This window comes from Myiozetetes cayanensis, unplaced genomic scaffold (assembly GCF_022539395.1).
Source record: "Myiozetetes cayanensis isolate MyiCay16 unplaced genomic scaffold, myiCay2020 scf2-11, whole genome shotgun sequence".
Taxonomy (NCBI): domain Eukaryota; kingdom Metazoa; phylum Chordata; class Aves; order Passeriformes; family Tyrannidae; genus Myiozetetes; species Myiozetetes cayanensis.
Window position 1 is genome coordinate 3380684 of NW_026087411.1, and position 17196 is coordinate 3397879.

Sequence of the window (17196 nt, forward strand, 5' to 3'; positions counted from 1 at the left end):
GAAAAGCATTCTCTGGATTTACCAAGCAGAGTATCTGTTAACAGAGGAAGTATATCATTCCCTCTGGAATGACCAAAAAGCATCCATGAGCTACTATTGCATCCCAAAATCTTCCTTATCCACCATTACTAGATTTTACAGGGGCTCTTTGAGTCCACATTCATCTTTGGACACCAGTCTTCCCAAAAATCTTTACCATTTCTCCATAAAAATCATGTTGAAGAGGATTCCTGCAGCTGACCCTCTTCTCTCACATGTCTCTCAGGAATGATCACATATATAATCAACAGCAGACTTACAGAACCTGATAAACATGGAAGAAATACTTCACATGACCCTTTTTAAACCTGCTGGAACTAACTAACTAACTAAATAACATAGAAAATGCAACTTTCATTCATCATCTGATCACAATGCTATAAAGAAACACAGGAGTCCACAGGTAACGATGAAATTTGATTCTGATTAACAGCTAATTGTAGTGTCTAATGTTACTTACACAGGTTGGAATTGAAAAAACCCAACTGTATAACTAAATTTCTAGGCATGTTGTTGATTTCTGGATGTTGCTGCCTCTACCAGAGCACCATGATATGACATCAGAATATATATACTGTAATCCTAAACAGCAGGTTCTAAAACAGAAATAAACACATGCAAGCCATCATCTTCAATTCAAATAATACATAATTAAATTCCATACATCACAAATCCTTCCAGTGTAAGAAGACATACAGTTGCATTAAAGGCAACATGATGATGTCTGTTTAAGATGATTCCAAACAGGGCTCGGCATGGAAAGGCAGTGGAGGTTCTTTGAGGAACAAGTAACTGAATGAAAGTGCCCCACCATACTCCTCAGATATTAACAATTGTGCACACCAACTCCAAAGCATGAGCAGTCAAACCAAGGAAGAGAACAGGTACAGCAAGCTGTCAACAGTGATACTGTACGTTAACAGACTGTCTGTCACCTTTTGTCCTCGGTCACAAACTGCCTCAAGCACTTGCTTCCTTTGTACCTCTGGAATATTACAGGACAGTGGGACTTCATCATGGATGGACAGTTAAACGTGCTGAAGATTAATTCTGCAAATATACGGAGACCGGAAGGAACCTAGGTAAAGATATCCATTGTGTTCATGTGCCTCGCTAACATAAGCTACCGTCACTCCATTGGGATCATGAAAGCTTCTTCTGTAGGATCCTGTCTCAGTAAGTTCAACAACAAGGCTATATTTGGGCACAAAATTTGTCACGGTTTCCTGACTCAGCAACTAAAAGAAAAAGAAAAGAAAAAAAAGAAATTAACAAAATATTTTGTTCTCCACAATTGTATCTCAGCCATTTATACAGGCAAAGACCATTCCACACTCCTCGGAAGAAGCAGCTAAGAACATAAGCACACGATTTAAGTAAACACTATTACACAGGGTTAATGTGTTAATAGTGAAAAAGCAACTTGAAAAGAAACAAAACAACCAGCAGAAGCTTACTCTACTCCAAACACAGGCTGAAAGGTTGCCCACGCAGGAGACATCAGCTTGTTCTGGTGCAGCTGATGCCAAGCAACCACCATGCTCTGCTGCCGATAGCATCACTTTTTGTTAGGGCTCCTGCACTGCACCAGGAGAGACAGGGACACAATGTAGAGCTTGTTTAGCTGAAATGGCGCTTCCATCCTAAACACTGCTTGTTGATTTTTACTTTTTCAAGGACAGAAGTAATTTTATGTCTTCGTGTTGTTTCAAAAAGCACCATGTCGTTTCTTTAGCATCAGACAGCCCTTATTCTTGCTCATCCTCCTTCTAAAGGAGGGTGTGACACAACAAAAGGCATTCTGAATCACAACAAAACGTCACCCAACACCATCATAACATACACACTGTCTCCCAGGATGCCTAGGGTAGTCATTAGAACAGGTCAAGCTTCCCAAACACTCCTCAGACAATAAGTAGTTTAGGCACTTCAGGTACAAAGTTGAAGTCTTCACATATCCAAACGTAGATCCGGTGTTGCTGCATGCCTAGAGCAGAGATAGTCCCTTTTCTTTCCTGAGATCAAGATGGAAGACAACTTAAGAGATGTTTACCCGCTACTCAGAGAAGTAAATCTTAGTTTTACAGAATGCAGGTTAGCTCAGCTAGTTAGAGCATGGTGCTAATAATGCCAAGGTCATAGGTTTGATCCCCACACGAGGCCATTCACTTAAGAGCTGGACTAGATGACCCTTGCAGGTCCCTTCCAACTCAGAATATTTTGTTTTACTACCTATGAATATAAAGGACTGTTCTACCTGGGGACAGCAACAACAGTTTTAAGTACAACATTTTTTTTAAGTCTTCCCTGTGAAGAGGAAGAAACACAAACAAATATTTAGCACTTCCATTCCTGTACTAAGGGTGATTCTTTTAAAAAATTCTTTTTAAATTTTTTTTTTTTTTACCTTAAATATCATCTTTTTAATCCATGGTTTTTCAGCCAAGAAATCCAACAAAGAAAATCCAGGATTGTGCCGGACAGCTGACATAGCTACCCAATATCCTCCAGAGCTGCTTAACCTGATATTATCTGGAAGACCAGGCATGTTCTCAACAAACATATCTGCTCCACCTTTCATCAGCCCAGACACATAATACCTGAAAGTTATAGACAGTAGATTAGGACATCTTAACTGAAGCAGTCTAAATAATAAATAAAAGTCCCAAAACAATTCATTTCTAAAAACAGTATTTTCTTTTTCATTATTTTGGTTCCAGGAAACACAGCACAGCCACATCCTTCTCACCAGAAAAAAAAGTCAGCTTACTCCACTATGCATAAGGAGCCCACAATGGAAAGATTATGCACGCCAGATGTTTACAACAAAATAAAAAAATCAAGTATTGAGGAAGGTCACCTTCTCTGTCACTTATAACTAGGCATAAATAAAGTGTAGGGTTTCTTTTGTCATTCCACTCATTTATTTAAAACAAATCTCTAAGCAGAGATTTGTAATAAATTCAGCAAAGTCATACTCACCTCCTGATTCTAGCCATGGTTGTCTCCTGCACCAGGACAAAGTCTTCTGCAGGAGAGAGCTGCACACCATTGGGAAACCTCAGCCCCACCATTAAGACTTTCACTTCTTTTGTTACTGTGTCATATTCAAGGAGGCTAAAAAGAAAGCATTTTTGAGTGAAGATGAATATTTATTCATCTCTGTTTCATTCTCCAGGCATTCCATCTTTTCTCACATGCACTTCACTTCAGTTAAAAAGGCAGAAAAGCCAGGAAGCATTTGTTTATGAATACAGAAGAAATAATGAGCCACTTGAGACTGGCAGCATTTGTGAAGGATCTGAGAGGAAGGTAATGCTAACACCTTCACTTTTAAAACACGTGTTCCTTGCAAGTCCTCTTGAAGGAAAAAGAAGAATCTCATTTATTTTGCTGCAGGTCTCATTAGCAACATTCATACATTCTCTCACGCTCTCCTGGGCAGTGCAGTGTTTGCACAGGTCATTTATAAGGAGAAGAAATTTGAAGGCCAAGGAAGCGGTGAAGTCCATTCCTACAGCTGGGCTTACAGTAAATTAAATGCCTCAGGGAAGAGATACTTGCCGCCCATCATCTGTGCCTTCCATGATCAAGAACAAGTAGTCTCGTCTTTGCCATTTGCTGCTGGAGTCAGTGAAGTAAATTTTCCTCCCATCTTGGGTCACCGTAAGATCATTTACAAACGACAACTTCTGACCTTCAATTACTTTTTGGGTTGACACAAGCACTTTCGTTTCACCTGGTTATAAAAGAAACAAACAAAAAAAAAAGACTCACACGACAAGCTTTTGTATGTCCTGCTCTAGAAACGAGTAAATACTAACATGAAATTTAGCTCACTTTTTGTCAATTCCTGCTTCTTTGTTAAACAATAAGGTTTTGGCCTGTAATGGAACAACTGAACATAAGGGACCAGCAGAGAATACTCTCCAGAAACACTGAAACAGTAGATGATGTTATCTATTGATAATCAGTGCCAAAATTTTCACATTTTGAAGCTCATATGAAACGAAGTACAAACTCAGGTCCCAACTTGCAGGCAAGCACGGTGCAGACAAGGATGCATGCAAGCCAATCACTACTCCCTCTTTCCCCATAAACCTGTAGGAACAAAGAGCAATACTTTCTAGGCATTAAAACATCAACAGGTTCACTGAACTGCTCTGCCACACTGTTATTATACAGCCACACAGGCCAATTATTAAGGTCAAATCTCTTAAAACTCAATCAAAATCTAATGAAGTCATCCTCGGGCAAAGGCTTTGGGTTTGTTTCGATGCTTGTTTTTGTCATGACTGAGCTATTCTGACAGCTGTCTGCCAAGCAGATGGGAGACCTTGATCACACAGTCCGAGGACAACACAGTCTGAATCCTTGTATCACACGTCACCCAGCATTTGGCCAGCCTTCCTTTCCCCACCTGAGTCAATGCATAGAGGTAAACTGACAGAAAAAAAATCAACCCTACACAAAACCAACGATCACTTTCTGACAGCACAGCTCCTAAAGAGCTCCCTGAGATCTGCCTCAGGGACACAATGAAAGGCACGATGCAACAGTGCCTTTTTCAGCAGGAACAAGCCACGTGATCTTCAGCTGCACCAAAATATATCTTTCTTCACTTTGTGTAGATTTGGGTTACAGAGAGGTCACAAGCTTTTCACTACCAAAGCAAGATCAAGAAAGAAACAGAAGTACAGCAAAAAGAACAAAATGTTTATGTGACAACAATCTTTTCTCTTTCCTTTTATGAAAACTGAAACAGCTACACAGAGCTTTATTCATGGGTTCTGAGGTAGCAAGTTTGACAACCAAAAATATGTAACACCAGAAGATAAGTCACTAGTAACTCTGACCCAGACAGACAGATACAGAGAGGAAGTGACTGCTACAGGAAAATAAATATCAAGTTCTTGCACGACTCATTTCATCCAGAAAGCTCCAAATCACTTTACAAAGAAGACAGGCATTGTTTCCTGGCCTGCAGTGTCTGGCAAAGCTGCAAATGAAGCCCAGATTTGTCAGTGAAAGGGAACTTCTGAGCAGAAAAGTCATACCTGTATCAGGATCAACTTCATAGAGTCCATAATAAGCATCTGCCACAAAAAGAGTGTTATTTGGCCCAACTCTGATGCCAAGTGGTCTTCCACATGTTGGTTCATCTTCGCGGGTTCCTTAGGAAACAGTTTTAAAATGGTTTTCCAAACAGAAACAAATAGAAGGCAATCAGACCACCTACATAAGTGTATTGGATCTGGATAAGATGGAGTTCATTTTCCCCACAGTAGCCCCCACAGTCCTAGGCTTTGCTTTGGCAGCTAGAAAGGTGTCCATAACAGACCAGTGTTTTGGCTACTGCTGAGCAGTGCTGGCACAGCATTAATGCTCTCTCCAGTGTTTTCCCAGTAGGCTGGGACTGGGCAAGATCTTGGGAGGGAACACAACCAGGACAGCTGACCCAAACTGACCAATGGGATTTTCCATACCATGTGGTATTAGATCATACAAAAAAGCTAAGAGAAAGGAGTAGGAAGGGGAGGCGTCCATTATTTACAACATTTGTCTTCCAAAGCAATCTACATGTGCCGAAGCCCTGCTTCCCAGGAAGCAGTCAGACATCGTTTGCTGATGGGAAGTGGACAATGAAACATTTGAGAGTTTTGGGTTTTTTTTCCCTTGCTTGCAAATGTGACCTTTGCTTTTGTTTCAGTAAACTGTCAACCTAGGAGGGTTTTTTTTCTATCTTACTTTCTTCCCCCATCCTGCTGAGAAGGGGAATGGTAGAGCAGCTCAGCGGGCACCTGGGTCAACCTGTAGCTTAAAAATCTCTATGGTATGCATATGGCACATACAGTCATTTAAGAAAAGATTCCTACTTTTCTAGGTGTGAGTGAAACAGATATCCCTATGCCATGTCTTCACCAGTCTAGAGAGAATCATATAATCTGCTAGGCTAGTAGCTAGCTAACAGCAGCCTCAAATAGAGCTAAACATCAGGAAACTGAATTTAATGAAATGCTTAGTCTCAGAAAGAATCAGTTTTACTGCAGGTTTGTGGAGTTAGCAACAGTTCCTAACTTCTGTCAACCAGCACAGAGCTGCAGAACCTCAGGTAAGTTTCTACAACACTACTGCAAACAAAACTACCCACAGTCCAGCAAACACCAGCCAGGCTTCTCAGACTGCTCAGGCACTACTGAGATGGCCAGCATTAACTTTCTCATAGAAACGGTTCTGTTAATAAACAAGTCACTGCCAGTTTTTCTCACCCAGTTCCAGAAACTTCATTAAATGAAGCAAATAAGTCATTCAGAAAGAAGTGTACAACTCAACAAGAAATAACTCCAATTTAGCGGTGAGAAAACAAAAACATCATGACCCAGGCAAGACCTCTGCTAAAGCAAGTGCAGCCACTATTCCCCACTGTACTCATAAACAGAGGAAGGGAAATAGGTACAACCAAATGCAAGGCCAAATTCTGAAAATAAGCTGATCTTTCCCACTCACACATTATCTGAGAGTTCATTCACTCACACTTATTTAGGACTCCTCAGTTTTTATGGGGTGGCCCTTCACCTCAGAATCATGCTAACTTCAGCTTCCACAAATATTAGGCCAGGTTGCTGCCCATTTTTTAATTGAGATAGATGTTTTTTCTAGATGGACTAAGAGGAAAGGGAATGTTGTTTGTGATGCACTTCAGCCTCATCTTCCTCCTGATATTAAGATGCAGGATCTTCTACCAACAAGTCCTCCATATCACAGCCTTACAAGAGTACAGGCCTTGTAGTCATGACACAAAACCCCCTGCATTACTAAATTTTACAGCTGGAAACTCTATGCTTTGTTGTCTAAGAGTACCCATTCCAATTCTTTTGGTCCTCTGTTTTGTCTTCCTTCCAATGCACATATCTCCACTCATACTTCATTCATACAAATATATTAATATTTCTATTACAAATTTCTATACAGGAAGATAAGCACTTGCATGAGCAATCCAGATTGAACACAGTTTAATCAACACATACCCTTGGCCCAGACATTTTCAGATACAGTATGTTCAGGAGCTGTCACTCACCACAAGGACCGTGGCCAATTCTGGATATTGTTTGTATTTCCCCATCTTCAATTTTGATAATCTTCCCATCAGCTGTCCCAGTAAACAGCACATCTGCAAAAACAACTGGTGTGATCAGCTTGATCACCAAACATCCTTCTACATGATCCTTCTACTAGCATGAAGTAGAATTCATGTCTAAGATAACAGTGAAGTGACAGGCTCCTTGAGTCATTGCAAAAGGAAAAAAAAAGGGAAGGGGAAAAAATGAAGGCAAATAAGAGCATTTGGTTAGATTTCTTCCAACTCAAGAAGAAGAGGAGAGAGTTCAACCTTAGGAGTTATGTGTATAGGATATGAAGCTTTTTACCCACAAATGGTCTAAGTTCTTAGTTAAAGGTGGACATAACTTAATGGCCAGTCGTTGGACTGATCCCTCTGGGTAAATTTCTACATCATCACAAAATGTGGTCAGACACTGCATTTATCTTAGCACTCTTCAATGAGCGACTGACCAGATAAAACCTCTCTTTCGGATACAGTCCACATTGGCTGCTGCACACCTGCCAATGCTCATATTGTATGAGTTCTGAAGATGAACTACAAGAACTATGGCAATTGAACAACCACACAAATCAAGAGCACTGCCAAATTACTGTATTCATGCCAAACTGTGTGATAGCATAAGACATTAACTGAATACAAACCACACAAACTTTTCCATACAGTCAAACTAAATGAAACACCGTTAGATTAGTAGAGCACATTGTCTGAACTTTTCCATCTCTAATTTAACTGATGTTTTAGGTTTGCTAATTACACTTTTAAAAGGGAATAAGAAGACTCCAACATTTATTCACAGAAAACTTATTCTCAGTCAGGTTGATTATTTCATCCATAGGTCATAGTCCCTTGCAGGAAGATTTCCTTAAAGAGTTTCCAATGAGATTGACAAAACCAGGCAACATAAAAAAATCAACAGCTTCAGGTAATCCCTTTAGCACATTGTAAACAGAGACAGGTAAAAAAGTGTAATCTGAAGAAGAAATTTACAGTAGTTTCTTACTGGGCAAAATAATTTCTTAAAAATATTTTACTAATTTATTAGACGATAAAGCAGAAGGAAAAAAGATTATATGATTACTGAGCACCTCTTGTATCTGAAGGATCTTTCAGTAAAGGCTTTGCTTGCAACTTCCACTGCCTTTCAGAGAAAAAGGACTCGTGTAAAGCGGAGTTTCTAGGCTTGCCCCTCCTTCAGAAAGCACAGGAAAGAACCCCTGCCCAATGCTAGGTTCTGCTAAGAGGGTCACACCATTAGAAGTCTAGACAACTCATTAAGAAAGTGCTCAGAGGTGGCATGGGTTTGTGATTTGGGGATAACACACATTCTGTGACAGAGAAGTACAGGATGGCACTGGTGTTGGTTAGATTTCTTGCAATTCAAAAGAAGAGGAAGGATTCAAGCTTTAAGAGTTATGAATATGGAATATGAAAGAACTGTGAATATATGGGATATGATACTGTGCAACATCACTAAAATGTAAATATGCCATTTACCAATTTGAGGGATTTTCTGTCATAAAAGCAAATATGAACACCACAAGACTCAGCTCTCTCAGTGGCAATGACCATTAAAAGAGCAGGTAAATACTAATTCCCAGTTAAGAGCTAGTCAAACGAAAAATGGGACCACTTCCTCCAAACATAAGTAGCCCCTGACTACATTGCTGATGTTTTCAGTTGAGGACAGGGATTTTTAATCTGGCAACAATATGTATTTTATCCTCATGAAAGAGGAGAAAAGCAGTACACAGCAGACAGGTTTTGCTGCCTAACACAATTACTTTTACAAAAACCTGCGCATCCAAAATAACTTACAGAGTTTGTTACCTAAGAGGTATACTGCTGAACAAACTCTTATCAGTGGAACAGCATTTAAAGACCCTTCTTGAAAAGCTTACTTTGTCAGTGCTTACCCCCGACATTGACAATGGACTCTGGTCCATACAGTTGGTTTTCCCATAACCGCTCAGCTTTTCGTAGCTTGGTGTTGGGTTCCAGTGCACCCGTCAGGAGGGGAGGCTCCTTCAAACTACAAAACAGAATACAGACCTCGTGATCCTTTGCACAAAACGCAAACGTTCTTGAGCAACGTACTGGATCGTTTTTTTCCTAGTTTGCCAACTCCTGCAACCCTGACCTGTGCTTTACAGAAAGCATATTTCAAAACCAGCCACAGCTAACGAGCTGAAATATTGACTCTTGTTTCATCAAGGATCACAATTTCCTGGCTCTGCTCATCAGAAAAGTTGCAGTTATGTGTTCCTAAGAAATCTATACATCTTCAAGTCCAACAGTTCACCTATCATACACAAAAGCAAAGGATTTCTGCCTTGCCACAACACAAAAGAATAGCAGTTTTCTCACCTGAATGAGTTGTTTGTAACAGCACTTTCATTACAGAGAAAAAAAAAGTTAATTACTAATTAGCACTGGGGGGGGGGAAGTGTTCCAGTAGCTTGAGCACTAGGACACACATGCTTTCATACTATATTGAAATATATGTTCTTGTTTATGACTTGAATGCAGGCACTCAGAGAAGGACCAACTTGGGTACTGAACTCAAATCTCAAAATGACAAAATCAGGTCCAATCTTGCAAGTCCTTTACATAAACAGTTAGGTTCAAGCCAACTAGGATTCCAACTACAGAGATACAGAGATGGGAAGCAGTAAGATGCCTACACAGCTCTAACTAAAATATCAGACTTCAAAACCAGCCTTAACTGAACTTGAATATGTTTCAGCCCCTTAGGTTCTTAAAAGCTCACACACAAGCCTCTCAGACTCCATGAGTTAAGGATTTCAAGTTGTTCTTTCACAAGAGTATGCTAAAGATACCTAGGCCAAGTTTTGAAATAATTTTTCAATTTTTTTTTCTTTTAATAACTCTTTATATGACCATAAGCAAATGTCTTCCACCCAGAGAATCTTAAAAAGACAAGGTCTGACTTCAAAATTTACCCACGTTCATAGATCCAGGACCTATTTGTCACCAACCACATTGCAAATCTACTGCTCATGTGGTGAAGATCATTACAATTTCTAAAGTTTCAGCGACTGAAAGAAAAAAGTCAACTGAAACTGCAACAGTCATCTGTCCTTAGTGAAACTGCAGTTCTTGTCTCACAGAAGGCAAGAGTGCACATGAGTAATCACAAGCTCCACTGACAGCTTAGACAGCAGAAAATTTTCCAGATTGATTATCAAAGACAGTAATTCAGCTCATTTGATGATCAGTAGTGACACACAGCTACACAAACGGCTCAGAAACAGCCTGGGTATGGATAACACCACAATCACTCCCCAATTTCTTAATCCAGTTAGAACCACTCTATGCTATTAACTCCTGTTTGTTGAAACAAAACAACAGCACACACAGGAGAAGTTATGCTTCGGGAACATTTATTTCAAAACAAAGTAAGAGTTTACCTTATAGGCTGAGGATCTATAGGACAATCCAGTAGAACAGTTACCCCAAGCAGCGGCACAGCCAGAGACGCAGCCAAGGTCAAGAAGGTAACACGGAACACCTTGCTGCTGTAAGTACTACCAAACCAGACAGGAAATAGGATTAACAGGTTAAGCTGTTTACAGGTACAACAGTCCTCAAAAATTCTGCAGCAGCCTACGTTCTTCAGAAGAGGAAACAGAAACACTTTTGCCCAACCACCCACCCTGACTGTCAAGGTGCAATTTGAATACAATAAAAACCAAACAAAACCAAACAAGCCCCTCCCAAAATAAACAAACAAACAAAACCCAGCAAAAAGCAAACAACAAGAAACAGGGTAAGTGAAGTTGTTTGGCTGGGGTTTTTTAGACTTGATCTTCGGTTTTAGCAATGGTTTCCGTCCCAGCACAAAATTTGAATGAAAAATTCTACTAAAACAACAAACATAGAGGAAGTTAAATGAATGGTTGCTCAACTTAATGAACACTGGTTTGGAACTCAAAGCCAAGCACACAAAATAAATTAAGTGTCTTCTATTTACCCATCAAAGCACACAACACAAATGCAAAGAGCATCTGCCATCTTGTCTTTGTCTCGGGAGGCTATGGGGTACTAACTGCAGAAACATCCACTCTCTCATCCTTGTCTTGGGAATAACCACGAGCACTTTTCTGCATGCAAATCATCCTCTCTTTTGTATACTTTTGTTATTAATATTGTTGCTGTTCATTTCTCATCCCACTGCTGTCTGTTTTCAGTAAATTGTTATCTCAATCCACAGTTTCTGCCTTTGTCCCTCTCTCACCAGAGGTCAGGGGGAAGGGGAGCAGCTTATTTGGAGTTTAATTCCCAGCAGGTTTTAAACCACCACAGTTCTCAAAAAGTTCAGAGAAATCAATCAGGCATTCACAGAGGAAAGCACAGAGCCAAGTTCAACAAATCCTAGCCTTGAACTAGTAAAGCAGCTCCCATAATTTTAGCTGTTCTGAACAATTCACTGGCCCAACCAGTCAGTCTCCTTGCAGTATCAGTGAAATGAAGACAGCGCCTGATGGTTCTGCACTAATTCCTGAACCACTTCCATTGTTTTGTCCTTCATTAGCCAATTATCCAGACAGTTGGAAATATGAACTACTGCCCAGAGCACAAATATCACAACTGGGGAGCTAAGGACATGTTCTTATAGTAGTGATATCAGCATCAGGGTAACCTTTGGCATTACTGGCTAGAATAGCGAGGTCCAAACTAGGCATGGATTTAGTCAGTGTTTGCATGCACAATGTATAGAAATTCAGACATTCATAATTCATCACATCTTTTTCCTGATGGCAAACTGCTGTCAGCCCCTCTCTCCTGGCAGCAGATGTAGGCAGTTCAGATGAAGTCCTGCCCCGGTTTCCCCAGCCCTGCACACCACTCAGCAGGCTGTCACAAGCCACCACACAAACCACCAGGCTGTGAGAGGTGACCGCCACAAGGATGCTGACAGCCTGCCACGACAGATAGTTGAGGCTGTTTCGAGAAGTGCTGTTAGCACTGATGCTGTTGGTCATTAAAGTTTTCTCAGTGCCCCTAAGGTACTCACCACCTGAGCCTAATTCCTTTCCATCGGCATGTGCGAGTATTCCTGCTCTGGAATACATTAAAAATAAATTTTAGTTCTTGCTCTCAGGAGTGCAGCATTTCCATCCTGAACTTTAGCAGTGTTACAGCACTAAGCCTGTCTCCATCTGAGCTGGACCAGGCTGGGAAACTGCTTCAAATAAGCTTTTTTGCCTGCACTGACCTCTTCATATTTCTCAAGAGCCAGACTGCCCTTACAATCAATTGGAATGATTCAGCACTTCCTGCTTTAACGGTAGATGTCTCAAGGAAGAACAGCCTCCCTGTCTCCCCTTGGATTTGGAATCCAAGAGCATGGGGTAAAGACACAAGGCAATCCCCAAGCTTACACAAAGACTTCGGCTTGTTGACCTTGTCTTTCCACCGTCCTTCAAAAAGATAAAGGCTCAACATTCTAGTAGTAAAAATACTGTCAGCAGAAACCTGAGCATCTTCGTGGCACATGAGAACAGCTCACACAAAAGGAAGCAGATAAAGACGAATGGGAACTCATCTACCACGGTCAACTTAATTGGGAACTCATCTACCACAGCTTTTTAAGCTCCTGAAGGCATGATTTCAGTAAAAGTCATATTTCTCATCCTCATTCAAATTTGCAAGGACCTAACAATAAAGGAAAAAGTCAGGAAGAATAAGGTGACAAGCAAACTCACACTTCAAGCCTGCAAATTGCAAGACCTAGTTTAGACACTGCTGAAACCACAAAAATTCAAGTAAAACCCGGAAAATTAAAAAAAAAACGAAAAAAAAGTCAGCTGCTCAGAATCCTTACCAAAGTACACTACATAGAATAATAAGTCACTGGAAAGAATCACTGAAGGAAAGGGTCACCAACAGTGATAAGCGAAATAGAAATCCTTTGTTAATTATGTCTCTGATAATTAATCCTACATGGCCTGCAGCCACAAATCTCAATAAGGCAATTTACCAGGACTCCAGCTATAATAACAGCAATTTAGTTGTCACTACGAACAGAAGCCATTAAACCAGCTCTTGAAGACACACAGCAGGCTACAGCAAGACAATACCATGGGTCATCCTAGCCAGGAGCCCAGGCTGCCTCATCCTCTTGGCAGAAGAACTGCTGGGCTGGAGGGAAAAGCAAGACTTTCTGCCATGGCTCTCACACAGACAGAAAAAGGGTAGGTCCTACAATTTCCTCCACTGTTTTCATGCAGGACATGAGAACATGAGAACTGTGAATATTCTGGATCATTGATGGAGCCCTAGAAATTCAACTGATTTGAGCAGTTACCAAAAGAGGGCGAAGCCAGGAGGAGCAGTCCCAAGCTCAGAGATGCTTATGTTCTTCTTCAAAAAAAGGGGCTATATGTGCAAGCCATCAGACAGTCTTTCATTCTGATGACTCTGAAGGGCAGATATAACAATCTGCAAAGTCCTCAAAGAAGCAGAGACATAAAAGATGGTGAACAAAAGTATTAAAAGTCATCAACTACCTTAGTCAATGAAAGGCAAAACAAACACTACCACTCTCTTATGGCAGCTCTACCTTTATTTACAGTGAAGCTATTTTATTTATAAAATTCCTAAACAGAAGATTGTAAATGGAATCTTTTTTAACTTAGCCACAAACGAAGAGATTGTTTATAATGCCACTCTGCCTCAGACGCTTGTAGAATTGTGGTTAAACTACTGCCAAGATAGACACACAATAAACCTGCGGAAGGCACAATGGGATAACTGTTATCTCTTGACTGGCAAATGATAAACAGATCTACAATTGAAAAAAAAAAATAGAAAGACCAAGAAAACAGCCACAAATTAAAACTTTTTTTTTTTTTTTTATTATTTAGTTAAAAACTCTTCCTGCAGCTCGGTAGAGCAGGTAGGAAGGCGCTGTCCCAACCCCTCCCCACCGTCAGCCACCTCGAGCAGAAGCAGGAGCACCGAGGAGAGCCGAGGTGCTGACGGCACCCGCAGGTACCCGGCACAACCCGTGCCTCCAGCCGAGCAAGGAAACGCGGCCTCAACCCGCACAGACAGGCGCGGGGCAGCCAGCCAGCCCTTCCCAGCGCCTCCCTGCGCACTCTGACCCAGCCCGCCTGCTCCCAGCACACCAACTCAGGCAGGTACTCCTGGGGCCGGGCCCACCCGCGGCCCCACAGCCGCAGCGTCACGGCAGGCCCTCCGCCCGCCCCGGCCGGGCGGCACCGCGCACGGACACACCTGCCCTCCTTGGCCTCCTGCGCGGGGCTGTCGTCAGTGATGACCTGCGGGCGGGGCAGCCGCCGCTGCCGCAGCCCCTCCGCCTCATTCATCCCGGTGCTGCCGCCGCCGCCGCCACCGAGCACCGGAACCGCAGCGCCGCCCCCGCGGCTCCGGGCCACGCCCCCAAACCCCAGGCCACGCCCCACAAAACGCCAGGCCACGCCCCCAAACCCCAGGCCACGCCCCCAAACCCCAGGCCACGCCCCCGCCACTCCGGGCCACGCCCCACAAAGGCCAGGCCACGCCCCGGTCCGTCCTTACAAAGAAAAGGTGATTGGAAGCGCTGTTCTGCACAAGTCTGTCCTGCGTTAAAAAAGCTCACGTAGATGTCAAAAAGTCATCCTAAAAAAGGTCTGTAATCGAGGCTCAGTGAATAAGAGTAACACTACGCGTGAGATAATGCACCCAAACGACCAAAAAATCCCAAACTTTCTTGTCCGAGGAAATAATTTTTGGCACGTGCAAGGCATGAAACGTGTTTGCTCAGCCTGGAAAAGAGGCAGCTTAGGGGTGACCTAACTATGGCCTTCCAGTACCTGAAGGAGCCTACGAGAAAGCTAGAGAGGGACTTTTTATAGGAACATGCAGCAAAAGGACAAGGGGAAATGGATTCGAACTGAGAGAGAATAGATTTGCTTTAGGTATTAGAAAGAAATACTTTACTGCCTCACCACCATTTACAGGGGGTGGTGCAGCACTGGAAAAGGTTGCACAGAGAAGCTGTGGGTGCCCTATCCATGAAAGTATTCAAGGCCAGTCTGGATGGAGCTCTGAACAAGCTGGTATAGTGAAAGTTGGTCCTGCCCACAGCAGGGAGTTGAAAGAATGTGATCTTTAAGGTCCTTTCCCACCAGTACATTCAGTGATTCCATAATTCTGTGATATAACCACTCCTCTGTCTCTGGCAGAAAAAGAAACCTGAACAAGTTCCCCATTTCAGAAAACTGCAAATCTGGGAGAGGGGGGGTGGAGGGGTGTTTATTTGTTGTCAAAAAATAAATCTTCTTTTTTTTTTTTTTTTTTTTGTAATTGAGTGTTCTTTCATCCTTATCCAAGATTCTTTCTCCAGGGTAATCTTTTTGCGTCCTTAGTTACCTGCTTTATTGCCACTGGGAGGGGGTTAAGCAACCCGAAAAATGAAACGAGAGCTCCTGTTTGAAACTGCAGCAGCCACTTCAGTGACCCTGAACTGCCAGCCACACAGTTTGGATGGATGGGCTTTCAAAAGGTGAGTGGCTTGGAGGGATGGAGTTCTTGCCCCACTGCAAAAGCTGTGAGGAAAGCAGAAGCAACCAAATGCCATTTCACCTCAAGCCCTGCCCAAATTCTTCCCCTTCCCCCACATCTAGAATGGGCAGGCAGAACTGGACTCCTGCAAGGTCCCAGTCTGAGTACTTTGTGCTCCCTGGCTCCCTGTGCTTCCTGATTGGAATGTGGCTAGTGAAGGAGGGAAGGGAATCTTGGGAGACAGGAGAGTCTCTTCTCCCCTCCCCTTTCTCTCCTCAAGAGCCCCTCTGAAAGGTACCTGCCAACACTGGGTTTACATCTGACCCCTTCCCACTCATGCCATCAGTGGTGGGGATGGATTTTGTGGAACAGGATCTGGCTGGGACATGACACAAAGGGTGTAGAACACACCATTTGGTCACCCCACATAGTGCTGAACTCTACCTCCTATCCTTTTAACTAGGGTAACCTTTCTTCCCTGCAAGGCCCATTACTTTGGGACTCTTCCAAGAAGGTCCCTGAAGAGGATAAGTTTGTTCTGCTGAAGTCCATGGTTGTGATCTTCCTTGCTGCCCTGCTTGCTTTTCACTCGGAAAGGAAGATAATAATTAAGAAGTCAAGAAGGTGGAGAAGTGGACAAGGAGGAATAGAGGAAAGCAGAAAGCCAAAAAGGCAGGAAAAAGGGGAATTTAAGTCTCTGAGTAAATAAAGTGAGGTCAATAGTGAAAGGAGGAAGTAGAAAGTAGAAAGTAATAAAGAATGAACATAAGGAAGGACAGACAGAAGGATGGATGAAAGGAAGAACAGAGGGGAGGAAGGACAGACATGCAGTGAGGATGGAGAGGAAGGGGGAGAGGAAGGGGAAGAGGAAGGAAAGGAGGAATGTAAAAGAAGAAAGGAATGAAACAAGAAAGTAGGGATGTAGCACATTTGTAAATATTGTACCTATCTTTGCACATTATATGCAAAGTCATTTGATAGTAAATAAATTTTGTTTACAGGTTGTCATAATCTGGGGAAATGGATGCTCAACAAAAGTAATGGAGGTAGAAGGGATAGCAGGTAGGAAATAAAAGAGAACTTGGCAATCATGCTGCATAAGGTTATCCGCCCAAAAAAAATCAACCAACTTTACCCAGATGCACAGACCCCATTGCTAAGCCTGGATGAGAAATATGTCATTTTGTGATTAATAAACAGGCAAATGGACAGAAACCTCCTGCAGAGCAGAATGGCAAGGTTTGATCTTGATTTTTCAGTACAAATATTGTCCATGAGAGCAGAGACTCACAGTCCTCCTGACTTTTTGGGGTTTAAGTAGGCATCCAGAAAACAGTGAATTAAGAACTCAAGGCATGAATCTCCACATTAAGCAACTTGAGCATCTAGGATGTTCTGCTCTGTCCCCCCAACAACTGGGGAAATTCAGGTTGTTCCTGCAAGAAACAAGTGGTCACACTGGGGAAGATGAGGCTGTCGGGGCATCCCCATCACATCTCTCCCCC

The 17196-nt window shown here is 42.3% G+C and overlaps 1 protein-coding gene across 1 annotated transcript; it reads right to left on the reverse strand.

The window, feature by feature from the left end:
• Nucleotides 1–443: 443 nt before the first annotated feature.
• APMAP (adipocyte plasma membrane associated protein) lies at nt 444–14580 on the reverse strand. The gene is made up of 9 exons (XM_050315102.1): nt 14423–14580; nt 10591–10707; nt 9076–9191; nt 7118–7210; nt 5097–5213; nt 3604–3778; nt 3022–3156; nt 2447–2639; nt 444–1277 (listed from the first exon to the last, which is right to left on the reverse strand). The coding sequence occupies exons 1-9, from the start codon at nt 14512–14514 to the stop codon at nt 1068–1070; spliced, it is 1248 nt and encodes a 415-aa protein (XP_050171059.1). The 5' UTR covers nt 14515–14580; the 3' UTR covers nt 444–1067.
• Nucleotides 14581–17196: the final 2616 nt, after the last annotated feature.

What these genes read in the sequence shown, in the direction of transcription:
- APMAP (XM_050315102.1), bottom strand. Translation starts at nt 14,514, where the DNA reads ATGAATGAGGCGGAGGGGCTGCGGCAGCGGCGGCTGCCCCGCCCGCAG. An exon ending in GAAGGCACAGATGATGGGCG is followed by an intron (nt 3,157 to 3,603) that starts GCAAGTATCTCT and finishes CTTTCTTTTTAG; the next exon opens with CCTCCTTGAATATGACACAG. An exon ending in TTAAAAAGATGATATTTAAG is followed by an intron (nt 1,278 to 2,446) that starts GTAAAAAAAAAA and finishes TTTTTCTTTTAG; the next exon opens with TTGCTGAGTCAGGAAACCGT.